The 12,867-nt window shown below is 43.2% G+C and overlaps 1 protein-coding gene across 2 annotated transcripts in view; it reads left to right on the top strand.

Moving 5' to 3' along the window:
• The first annotated feature begins 10,199 nt into the window (after positions 1-10,199).
• LOC133108412 (1,4-alpha-glucan-branching enzyme-like) overlaps positions 10,200-12,867 on the top strand; it is a 117,576-nt gene continuing 114,908 nt past the window's right edge. The window contains exon 1 of one of the 2 annotated variants that reach the window (XM_061217923.1): positions 10,200-10,405. In XM_061217923.1, the coding sequence (XP_061073907.1) occupies positions 10,308-10,405 (98 nt within the window). In that variant the 5' untranslated portion in view covers positions 10,200-10,307. The remainder of the gene's footprint in view (positions 10,406-12,867) is intronic. The other variant, XM_061217924.1, reaches the window with a different exon arrangement.

Below are 12,867 nucleotides of genomic sequence, written 5' to 3'. Positions count from 1 at the left end.
TGGACACCTGAGTATGTTATTAGTCTTAGCATTAGTAGTCTTATTTTGTGGTAAATTATATTTGTAATGATTTTAATCAAACAAGAGAATGTGTGTCTGTGTGTGTTTGTGTGTATGTGTGTGCGTGCACACCCCAACTCCCCAACCCCCCCAACAAAACAAAATTCCTGGCTACATCAGGAATGGTTCAGTTGTTGTGCTGACGGGCTGCAGGTGGTCCAGAGGTCCGTTGATGTGAATGTAGAATGTGCCAGCGTTGCTCTGTTAAACCCTGCCAGCTCCCCACCACAGGTCCACCGGTTGTTGCTGATATTACAGACAAGCTGTTCGCCTGGTCTCCTGCGACGGCAAGCCTCGTTTACAGCTGGATCCGTCCGGTGCCAGGACTCTGAGCCCGTCCAACACCACACAGACTCAATTTAACACCCGGGTACACAGGGACCGGCAGGGCCCCAACGAGTCACACCATCCTGCCGAGAAGTGCAGGGAGGGACCGGGGCAGAGCGGGGGAGATCGAGGAGAGGGGTCCTGGATTATCACAGGCCGGGATGTCGTAAAAATGTGTGTGTGTGTGTGTGTGATGGTGTGTGTGTGTGTGTGTGTGTGTGTGTGTGTGTGTGTGTGTGGCCAATTGGTTGTCCTCTGTGCTTACACACAGTTTGCTCGTGCAATTGGCATCCGTGGGCGGGCACCCAATCCCAGCGTCTGTGGAGTCCCATTCTGGCAACTGACATACCCGATGAGCTGGAAACAGAGGAGACAGAAAGTTCATCTGTAATCCGTCCATTACTCTCAAACAACGCACTTCTGTATCATTCCCTTTCTCAACATTTCAACAGGCTAATTAGATGATTATTGAGTATTTAACAGCTATTATTCCCAATATTATTTTTAAATTGCAGTATTACTCTTGGCTTCAAGGACACAATGACTTATCTCGTTTAAAGTGTATTATTTGTAATAATTAAAAATGACTATTAAATTGAACTCTCTCTATCTGTCTTATTATGTCTCACACAATTGTGGGTCTTATCATTAACATTCTCTCACAAGATGTGCAAAAAGCGAATGTTTTAAGGTGAGACACATTACAAACATTAAAAGAAAGTTTTAGGATTACTTGCCAATTAATCATTTTGGATAATTGGCACACTTATTAATCAAGAAAAATAAATGAAAGGAAGATTTCAGCCTCCTCTATTTTAAGCTCAAGAGCCCCTCAGCCGAGAGAGGAAATAATTACCTCTGATTGGCTGTCTTCCACAAATTGGACAATACTGCATACAGTTATTCCAGGATAACGCAAACAAAAGAATGTATAAAGTTTAAAAGGTATGCAAGGCATCATCTTATACATGTACTGCCCTCTTCCACAGATGTCCAGCATAGAACGAGACATTAAAACAAACCGCTCGTCAGACATCAAACATCATTGGGAAATTTACTAGATTAGTCAGTGATTGATTCGCTGGGGTTAGACAGGGATAAACAGGGTCTATTTGCCATGCACGAATGTTACCTTGCTCCTTCTCGGCCTTCACTGGAAATCTCAGCGTAAAACCCTTTAGTGCACACATCAAAAATGTGTGCATATTGATTGGAGGCTTTGCAATCAAAGAACCGCCATATGGCTGTCTTATCAAAGATTCCCATGGGAAGGAGCCTCGACTTTGACTTTATAGAAGGTTTTACACCATATGGAATAAATTGAGTTTAATTGTATTTATATCTGATGTGACAGATTCTTAAGGGATTAAGCCATGTCCTATAAAGAATACACAATGTCAATAATAATGCACAAGTATTCACTCTGTATTTTCTTAAACATATCATGCTTCATGAATAGTGAAGACATAGCCATATGGCGAAATAGATTTTTTATTTTTTTTTAACCTAGTGTGTGACTTGCATAAGTGAGATACTATGTATGCACTTTGCATCCTAAATATTCTGAGTTGTGTACTGCCACTTTGATAGAATATTCAACCAGCCTTCTACCTCGTTGAAAATGTTATTTTAAATGCCCCGAGAATCGCGAGTCCATGACTTGTACTTCACCGGTTGAAATGATAATTAGCCATTTGCCGCTTTTTAATGTCGCTTTAAGCAGTGCACGTCCTCGAGTCCTTGAACGCCTGCTTAAATAAACGTTTGCTTTAACATGTCGAGCGTAACGTCTGCAGTTCAGAGCAACGCGGCGGAGTAGAGTGATTAGCATACGCAGTCTATTTGAACAAAGCGGGAACGACGCATGACTCCAGCTTCTGCCCAAACGCCCTGCCGACCACAACGACAAATCAACGGGAGCGGCAGGTCACAGGCCGTCTTCACCAATCTGTCAAACCTCAAGCGTGTGGATCGTCCTTCTAAACTGCGGGGACGCACTCACGCGGAAATAGCGGTTGCACAACTAGAGTTTGCGATAGAATCGGTGTGCTGTGGAGACACAACGACAAAGAGTATAAATTCTTTGCGATTTCACGTCATCGAAAAATTACAATTTAGATTCCGCAAAAGTCCCATTTTACAATGAAGGGCATTGTTCTCTTGAAAGTCACATTTTACAATGAAGGGCATTGTTGACTTTAGTAACATAGGCCGCTTATGGTGCAATGAACTGTGATATACAGTATTTCAGAGTTATTCACTGATATTCCTTTTCAGCACAGATGCCAGAAATGGGACAAGATAAAATGGTGGAACAAAATTACATTAGATCATTATTTGTCTCTAAAACTTCATATCGTCGTCATTACAGTTTCATTTGAGTTTTAATATTCATGTGAGGCATGTTATCCTTGTGCAGGATGATTAAATGATTTCTGGAGATGGGAGCCTTTAACTCTGCCTGAGGCCACAAAACCACCGCAGGCATATGCACACATAATATACCGGCATCCCTTTATTCCTTACTGTATATAAAATAATAGGGGACCTAATTTAAATAGCTGTATAACTACAACAGCGCACAGCAAGACACAGCCTCCTACTCAACCTGTGAGCTCAAGCTGTGAAGCTCTACCTCTCTTTCTTAAACATCACCAGCAGTCTATCCAAAGGAATAAAAAAAAAACAAAGATGAAAAAAATGTCTTCCTCCGCGTGGCCCAGGGGTCCCATTAGGAGGAGCAGAGGAGGTGCTAATCCAGAACGCAGAGAGCGGGAGTACAGCAGAGACCTTCCACCTTCCACGCTCCAGGAGTCTCGGCTGTCCTCCTGCTCCTCCTCCTTTTACATTATATTAGTTACTTAGCAGACACTTTTATCCAAAGCGACTTACAGTTGATTAGACTAGGCAGGGGACAATCCCCCTCTGGAGCAATGTGGGGTTAGAGGCCTTGCTCAAGGGCCCAACAGCTGTGTAGATCTTATTGTGGCTACACCGGGGATTGAGCCACCAACCCTCCAGGTCCCAGTCATGTACATGTACCTCCCCAGACACCCACAGCTGCAGGACAGAGGTAGCAATGGGAGGAGAGGTCCTCTGAAACAGGGGGAGATGTGAAGCCACACTGTGCCAGGTTTACACGCCACACTGTGCATTACTCCATCCCCCGCTCCCTGCCTCAGCTGAAGCGCTGGACTGACACCGTGTGAACATCCTCCTCCCAGGACCACACCCTGGAGCAGTCCGTGGGGCTGCCGAATTTCAATCCCGTCTACTGCCAATTCCCTGCCTGGTGTGTGGCTGCGGGTTTGAGTCCTGGCTGTGCCACTTGACTGTGATCCCGTACCCACCTGTACGCCACTGCTACTTCCCCCTACCCAAATAAAGTAATAAAGGCACTAAAAGCAGGAGGATTTCATGCTGTTCTTTAAAAACAAATACTGAATAAAGTATGAATTGTGGGTGTATTGCCTGCTGTTCTTTAGAAAGACAAAGAGCTAGCACTAGGGGGTGTGGGCTGGGGACTTGGGGTGCAGATTGTCGCTGACAGTCAGTAACACAATGTGTTCCATTATTAACAGGGGACTTTTATTCCTCATGGCATGCATAGCGATTTCAGACATAAGTTTTAAGTTTTTATCTATGTGGTCACTGTGGAAACTGTACTACCCTCTAGGGTCTTTCAGCGCAAATGGTTTGGCACTTTATTGCATGTTGCTCTGGATAAGAGTGACTGCTAAAATGCCTGTAACGTAATATAAATAAACATGATAAGCACCTAATTTAGAAATATTAACAGCTTGTTAAAAATCTGGGATTGTGATTGTGCTTGGAGTGAGTTTGAGAAGCACTGCCATAGGTGAGCGCCGATATCAGCTATTCATTGAACAGCCCTGGTGCTGTAAAGTGACACCTCTTACAGAGGCAACACTGGTCCTCTGACTTGTTCAGCACAGCTATACACTATTTGGGGGGTGATGTACAGAAAACATGACAGGCTGGGGATCGCGAAGTGGGGCGGGAGGGGAATTTGTGGGTGTTTGCGAGCGGACCTGGGTGCAGGGCGGTGGGAGATTGTGATTGCAAGGGGCACCTATGGGCTTAAAAAAAAAAAAAAAGTGAATAAAGTTAAAAAGTGAAAACTCACTGCAGCCACAAAAGGTACTCTTGCCGTTCCACAGCAGGGGGCTTATGCTACAGTACGTGTCAGGTGTTCAGGTGGAACTACATTATACATACACAGGATGTTCTCATGCAGACGTTCCCTTTTATCCAGAGACGGGCTTGTTGCTGTTCTGGAGAGACAGGTGGCAAAGGCCAGAGGACAGCTCGTTCTGTAGCTGTATACACGTCCCCCGCTACAGGGGGGGGGGGACCCCCTGCATCTCTCCTTCTGTTTTATCATCCCATCACTTCCTCTCTGAATAAAGAACAAATGTTATATACTAAATATTACAAAAGCGTCTGCTCTCCCTCTCTCTCTCTCGCGCGCGTTCTTTTCAAGTGTGTTACTCTTATGTCACCGTAGTGAAAACGACCGCTCACTAATGAACGGTCATGGTAGAGTAAATGGAAGATTTAGCAATTATCTAATGTTCTAGTCTCACTCTTATATTGCTATCACTTATGAGTGCATAAATCAGCAGGATGACAGGCAGAGGAGAGAAAGAGAAAGAGAGAGAGAATACATTTATTTAAGACTGTTATTCTCGCTCTCATGTTCTTCAGGTATGAAAACAAACATCTACAGGATTCATGGAAGCAGTATACTATGGACATAAATGTTGCATCAGATGAACCTCCTATGATATGATTAAAATGTATCTTACAAAGTGAAAAAGAAATCTGGACAGGTTTTAAGAATCATGGAAAATACCAGGCTGTAAAACAACCCCAATAGAACACATCTCGAGAATCAGTGTGTGAACTCAAATCACTTTTTGCAGAGCTCAAATTTCAAAGAATCTATGTGCAAATCTTTCACAGGTCTTTATGAATACATAATATGAAATCTGAATCAGTCCTGTTCTTATCACTTCAGTGTAGGATAAAGTTATCAATAATCAGTCTGCTTTGAGGACCCAGAATATTAATCAGAGGATTTACAGCAGCCCAAAGGTTTTACCTGGATATAGGCTTCACCCTATTTGGCTAGAAAACCTTTCAATCAAATGTAGCCAGGTTCTCAAGTGGTTGCCAAGATTGCGCTTTACCAACTATCCACCACAATAAGGTCTGCTGGGTCTCTAGGCTGGAGGAACTAAATACATTTGAAAGCCTTTTATCACTTACTGAGGACACTTTCCACTTCATGACAGAGTACAATGTTTGCTGGTAATTATCCAGACTTTCACTGTTGTTTCTCCTGTTGACCTGTTTGTTGTGGTGTTTTAATGTGCTCACTCATGTGTTCAGTTCTTTTGAATTCACCATGTAAAAGCTCAGTAAATAACGTTTGAGCAAACACAGTTCAAATGAATATTGGGTCTGGCACAGAGCATATTGGATATGGTTATTGAAACGGAGCAGATCTCTTCAGATAGGCATTCAAGGTTTCTCCATTAGAATGAACATAGTACTATGAATTCACTAAGAATATTCATCCATCTGTCACACATGATTTGTGATGTTTCATAACAATAAAAAATACCTGAACCAAAATTACTGTTTGTTCTTGCTGTTGTTTTGATTTAGAATGCATGTATAATGCCTGTTGGTAGGAGCATATTTTTTTTAGAAAATTATGTAATTTCATATGTTTCTGTACACATATACAGCAGATCTATGCTTAACACTATTACAAAGAAGTTCTGTCTAGAGGATACTGAATTTCAATGTCTACAAAAATTAGAAAATTCTTGGTTTTTAAATACAAATGTACATCCATGGAATCAGGAATGCTTTTGTTCACTGGCCCAGAATTCCCTCAGGAACTAAGTGTCTGGCTGAGAGCAGGCTTTAGCACAGATCTCCAACCAATGAGGAATTCAATGACTGATCACAGTCCAGGAAAACCTAAAGCTGGATCAGGTGAAGCAAACACTTTCAGAAGAAGGCCTTCACAGGGGCTTTAGCACACTGCAGGGCAGCTGATGGTTTTCAGCAGGTCTGGTGCTTTGAAGGTTAAGTGCGTCCCTTAACCCCACATTGGACCAGGTGGGATTTTCCCCCACTTAGTTGAATCTACAGTAAGTCACTTTGGATAAAAGCATCGGCTAAATAACAAATTATAATTACATAGTAAATACTGATTGTAGACAGTCTTGGAGGTGGTGGGAAAATGGCATGGGCAAACATTAGAGACAGGTCTGTGCATTCTTACAGTGCGCAAGAGGGTTTGTTGGGTTTAGAAAGGGGAGAGGTGTTCCCCGATCACTCACCAGTACATTGCACATGTACAGTACAAAAACATTTTGTGTGAGAAAATGTGGCTTCAAAATGCAAATTCGGCACAGAGATGGCCCTTTCAAACTCGCCCCATAGAAGGGGATTGAGACGCATTCGAGCATTTTGAGAGCGACATGATTACCCGCACACATTCAACAGCACTGCCGTTCTGCCAGGACCAGCACTGTATTAAGCACAGCACGGCTCCAAAACCAGTGAGAGAAGCATTCTGCCAGAAGAGCACTGCTCCAAAACCAGTGAGAGAAGCATTCTGCCAGAACAGCACTGCTCCAAAACCAGTCAGAGAAGCATTCTGCCAGAACAGCACTGCTCCAAAACCAGTCAGAGAAGCATTCTGCCAGAACAGCACTGATCCAAAACCAGTCAGAGAAGCATTCTGCCAGAACAGCACTGCTCCAAAACCAGTCAGAGAAGCATTCTGCCAGAACAGCACTGCTCCAAAACCAGTCCGAGAAGCATTGTGCCAGAACAGCACTGCTCCAAAACCAGTCAGAGAAGCATTGTGCCAGAACAGCACTGCTCCAGAACCAGTCAGAGAAACATTCTGCTGGTGGCAGTTACAAATCCAAATGCAGGGAGAAAGTTTTGTGTACTGAGACCCTGGCATCGCTCCTCAGAGCCTGCCAACGAGCCAACCTCTGAAGCAGGACACGGGAACAGCAGCTGCCAGCAGCGATCCGAGCATGCGATGTTGAAATGGGAGCTTCAGGATGGGAGCACTGGGCGGGCCTTTCCATTACGACAGTGTTCCAGTGAGTGGACGAGCCCTGCAGTCTGGTGTGGGCTGCAGACAGGGCCTGTGTGTGCTGTAGCCAGCAGCCCAGCAGCTTGGCACAGACACAGCAGTATCGTCACCCAGGGAGGGTGGGTTTCGGTCAGCTTCTGGAGGACTGGCTGTGCTCAGCCTACCTCTGCTAGCGGCCTGTGAAATGTACTGCCCTGATGGCAAAGTTACGGTTATGTATCTAATCCCCCTGAGCAATGTGGGGTTAAAGGCCCCTGATATTGCTGCGGTAGGGGCGTGAACCACCAACCTTCCAGGGCCCAGCCAAGCACCTTAGCCATTAGGCATATTGGCTGCCCCCAACAACTTATTTTTTTATTTTTCCAAAAGAAAATTTATCAGGGACAGTGTACATTAATCAACATTTTCAGTTTCCACATCAATGTAAATGCACCAGAGTTAGCCAATGACCCAATTTTCATGTGTAATCCCTAATCTGCATGTGTTTGAACTGTGGGAGGAAACCGGACTGCCTGGAGGAAACCCACACAGACACAGGGAGAACATGCAAACACCACACAGAAAGGCCCCAGATTCGGCTTGATCCCAAAACATTCTTGTTGTGAGGCAACAGTACTGCCCACTACGCCACAGCACCCACAACTGAATACAACAATTGAAATATAATACAACGGAATTCAAGTTGGCTCCAACATGCATTCTACTTAATGTAGAGTAATAGTTACACAATGCTATTGCTAGCTTCTTCAACAAGGGATAGTTACTTAGATTAAGTTTTGTTAGCTCAGAAAAAAAAAAAAAAAAAGGCAAGTCAATGCAACTACTGTTACACATTCAAATAAGTGAGCCCATTACAGTATTGGGGGCGACATGGCTCAGGCAGTAAGAGCAGTCGTCTGGCAGTTGGAGGGTTGCTGGTTCGATCCCACGCCTGGGCAGTGTGGAAGTGTCCCTGAGCAAGACACCTAACCCCGAAATGCTCCTGACGAGCTGGTCGGTGCCTTGCATGGCAGCCAATCGCCGTCGGTGTGTGAGTGTGTATGAATAGGTGAATGAGAAGCATCATATTGGATAAAGGCGCTATATAAATGCCAACCATTGACAGTAACAGTACCCTTAGAAACCAGAACCTAAATTTATCACAGGACCACAATTTACCTCCATTATAACATTTCTGCAGGCAGCACGATGCACCAAAACAGCCTATGAAGAGTCATTTTTCAGAAGGTTACCTTCAGTACCAGACAGAGCCTGAACCATGGCTCTTTGGGGCACAGACTTGTCTGGTGTGCTTTTCTAATATTAAAGCCTCCCACTCTAAGTCATGGGCCTTCTGCTGACGGATGAAAGGAAGATGGGAGTCAAACTGTACTGAAAAACTCTTTGAAGTCACTGCAGTCATTGCACAAGTCATTACACCTATGTCTGAGAGCATAAGCGGGGGCAGACCAAACATTTCCATTTTCCAACTGCTAAAAGGTTTATCAGAAAAAGGTCTTCCTCCTAAATACAGGATCCATTGCAATTCAGATAACGCCCCCATCCAAACAAACAAAACAAAAAACAATCATGTGACCAAGATAATAACCACCTCCCCATTACAGAGAATGTATTCAGAAAATTTAGCAGAGGGTGCAGGACGGATTTTTAACCATTTAAAACATACATTTAACCAGGAAACCCTCAATGAGATTACAAATTATCCAATAATGTCCTGGCCAAAGCAGCACAGTTGCAGGCAGACTGTATAAAATAAATAAATAAATAAATAAATTACAGACGTTGAAGCAAGATCTTTGGCTACATCTTAAATATTGTTATTCTGATTTCAGAAATAGAATAAATACAATCAACATTTTCGCATTCAGTAAGAGTTAAGATGACGATTTGCATCCCAAAGACACATATGCTCTCACTATAAAATAAATCACGAGTACGTTCCCCTTCGCTGAGCTTAAATCAGATTAAATCGCTGCAGCCATTTGACTTCGACTGGAAACCACACAGATGACACGTATGATTGTCACCTAGTCTAGCCAACAAACTTAATTGATTAGCTTGGTAATTTACCTGATCAACCTGCTACTGTACCTTCCATGTTTAGCGAACACTGATCGGTTACCAAAACGGGCCAGACAAAGCAAGACTCTACAGTGCTCCCATTTTAGGTCCATTATAATATTGGTGTATGTCAACTGGCAATGAAAAATAAATTTGAATGTTTTCAAAAATACGTAGCGTAGAGACCAAAGGACGTGTAGCTATGCAGGTAGCTTTTACCTATCACACTGGCTAGCCACTGCATACAGCAACTATTTCCGTAAGGTCTGTCGTAGTAAACTAAACTAAATAAACGACATAAGCTTCCGTGTCACCTCTAACCATCACAAACGAGTGAATGAGCCCCGTTAACTATGATTTTCATGCAACCAGTAGGAAAAGACAAGTTAACCCAGGACAACATTTTGCCGTGTGCCGATGTCCTCAAACAGGGGTGACCTTACTTCCTTCCAAACGCTTCCGCTATTTTCTTAAAGAAACAGGGGGACTTTTAAATTGTGCGAAATTATAAAGCGGTCAGGAAATGCGTTGCATTCCGCTTTTTGATAGGCTCATCGCATTTGAGTGATCCAGATCCGCTCAAATCGCGGAATGCGTTGTTAATCATCACTTGCCACTGGCCACAACCTACACATACAGCTCAATAAATACGTTTGTTTTTATGCACGTATATGCCGGTACTCGATTGCTATAGACTTGAGCGAAGATGGCTGAGCCAACGGATAATGTTACAATTCCTGAGTTCAGCACTCTTCTACAAATGGATCCGTATCTGAAGCCGTTTGAAAAGGACTTCAAGAGGAGGTAAAGGACGTTTTAAATGGTTATTGCCCGAATCAATTGTTTAAGGGGTTCCCACGCTTTGCAAAAAAACCTCCCCATGCTGTTTTGGCATAACAATGTTGTGTTAAGATGCACCTAACACCATAATAAAGAGGATTTATTTGACAAGGCACTAACCAGAAAGTTCTCCGGCTTGAAATTCAAGAAGGGGATAGCGCTGATGTCAGGGCTGTTTATTGTGAAATCACACAAGCACGTATCTCGCAGCCCTTTTGCTTATGAAATAATTGACATTACATTGGAAGACACGGATTCTACCTGCATTACGCATATTTAAATGCATTACCTATGCTCGTATTGCCAACCATCCAGCTACCTTTTTAAAGTTACAATGGCAAACGATGTAATAACTGACTCCAGACGGTCCATCTAGGCTACAGTTCGTAGCTGTAGGCAAGATGTGGCGTAAATAATTTTTATGAAGCAATGAAACACGCCAGTAGGCTGTATTACGATTTTTAAATCGGACTTTACCAATAACTTGATTCAGCATCTGCACGTATTGCAAACTAATGCAAGGTTACACAATGCAGCTAGATTCATCCAAATGGCAATGACAAGGGCTTAATATGAGTCACATGAACACAGCGCAACCAATGAATTGTGATTGTGATGCTGACCATCTTTTAATTCGCCGATATCATAGCTGCGTAGCAGAAAAAAGACGGAAGTTGAAACCACGTTGAAGGTGGCGCAGTCGTTTAATATTTGAAATTGGATGCTGGGCTTTTGAATCCACGGCCAGTGACCTTCATCAAGTCATCGTGGACTTGATAAATTAAGTGGAAAAACCCCTGAACATAATCTGAATTGATGTCAATATTGACAGTTAAGAATGCACGCCTGCCGGGTAGCAGTGAAGGCTTCACTTCTGTAGGTTACCTGAATCATTCTAGACAAAAATGATTTTCAGGTATTCGTGATAAAGGTTTATGCAGATCTCTGCAAATGCCCAGGCAAAATATGTGAAATATTGAACAAATAGCGTATTTAAATCGGAGTACAGCAACTGGCTACCCTGTCTGTCCCTGCCCACGAGCTTGACTTGAGCCCACTGCCTTCATTTTCGACACTCTTCCCTTTGCCACATACACTAATTTTGCGGTTTTCCGACCGTTTGGCCTTTTTGGAATTGGAGCTCGTTATCAGTGTATTTTTATAGCGGACACGGACTACTGATTGGCATTCAACTTGATGTAACGCACCTGTGTCGCTACCTGTGTCGCTTTTCGTGTGGCGTTTCTGGTATTTCTATCCAACCCATATGCATAGGTGTGTGCATGTGATATATTGGGACATATTGGAGAATAAATAATAGAGTCTGAATTGTAAACGCATGTAACCACACTTGCACACTTACAATGTTTTTGGGGACAAACCAAGAATTCACATGTGGTCAATTCACAGGCTCACAGGTCACCGCTCACAGGTCATCTTGAGGGTCAGTCAGTCAAAGCATCATTTGATACCTCTGTGTTATATTGTACAAGGTTAGTCTCCCTAGGCATTTCAAGTTCAAATACACATGGACCGGAATTAGAGGTGTATAGTCCTACTTTCTTGCCAGTGTCTCATGATGTGAAATTCTTCATACTTTTATGTGAAAGATTAACCTTTACGTCCAGTATGTTTGGCAGAATGCTTAAGGGATTTTCTTCTTCGGCAATGCAGGCTTTTTTAGCTGTTGGTCATCAAGAGCCAGTGGCAAGACAATATTGAGCGTTCACAAGGATCTGCAATAAATTGTCTAATTAAGCACCATGCATTGCAAAAAAGAGGTAATTAGTAGTGATTCATGATGCATCGTGAACATAACTAGATTACATTTTAGACATTTGGCAGACACTCTTATTTTGACCTGCTTACATCTTTATAATTTATCCATACAGCAGGATAATGACTACATTTATAAGCTCATGGGTACAACAGCTGTGCCCTACCTACAGTCAGCTGAGTCAAACCTACTACCTTGGTGATTCAAGCTCAGTTCTTTAGCCACAGTACCATACTGTACCGCTGAAGGAGGCGCTGACATTCAGATGAGATGTTATACCGAGGTCCTGACTCACTGTGGTCATTAAAAGATCCCATGACACTTCGCAAATAGTAGGGGGTTCCCTGGTGTCCTGGCTAGATTCCCAACCTGGCTCTTTCAACCGGTCACCTAATCGTCCCCTGATTTAATTGGCTAAGTTCTCTCCCTCTCCACCTCAGCTGGTGTGTGGTGAGCCTTCTGGTGCAAAATGGCTGCCGTGCATCACCCAGGTGGGTGCTGCACATCGGTAGTGGTTGAGGAGAGTTTCCCTCTCGTCACTGTAAAGCGCTTTGAGTGTCTAGAAAAAGCGGTAGCCTATATACTGTAAATGCAATGATCTATCTATCCCTGATTTTGCATTGCATTGCAACAGCACATAAATATAATA

This window comes from Conger conger, chromosome 13, assembly GCF_963514075.1.
Source record: "Conger conger chromosome 13, fConCon1.1, whole genome shotgun sequence".
Classification (NCBI taxonomy): Eukaryota; Metazoa; Chordata; class Actinopteri; order Anguilliformes; family Congridae; genus Conger; species Conger conger.
This window is presented reverse-complemented; position numbering and strand designations above follow the sequence as displayed.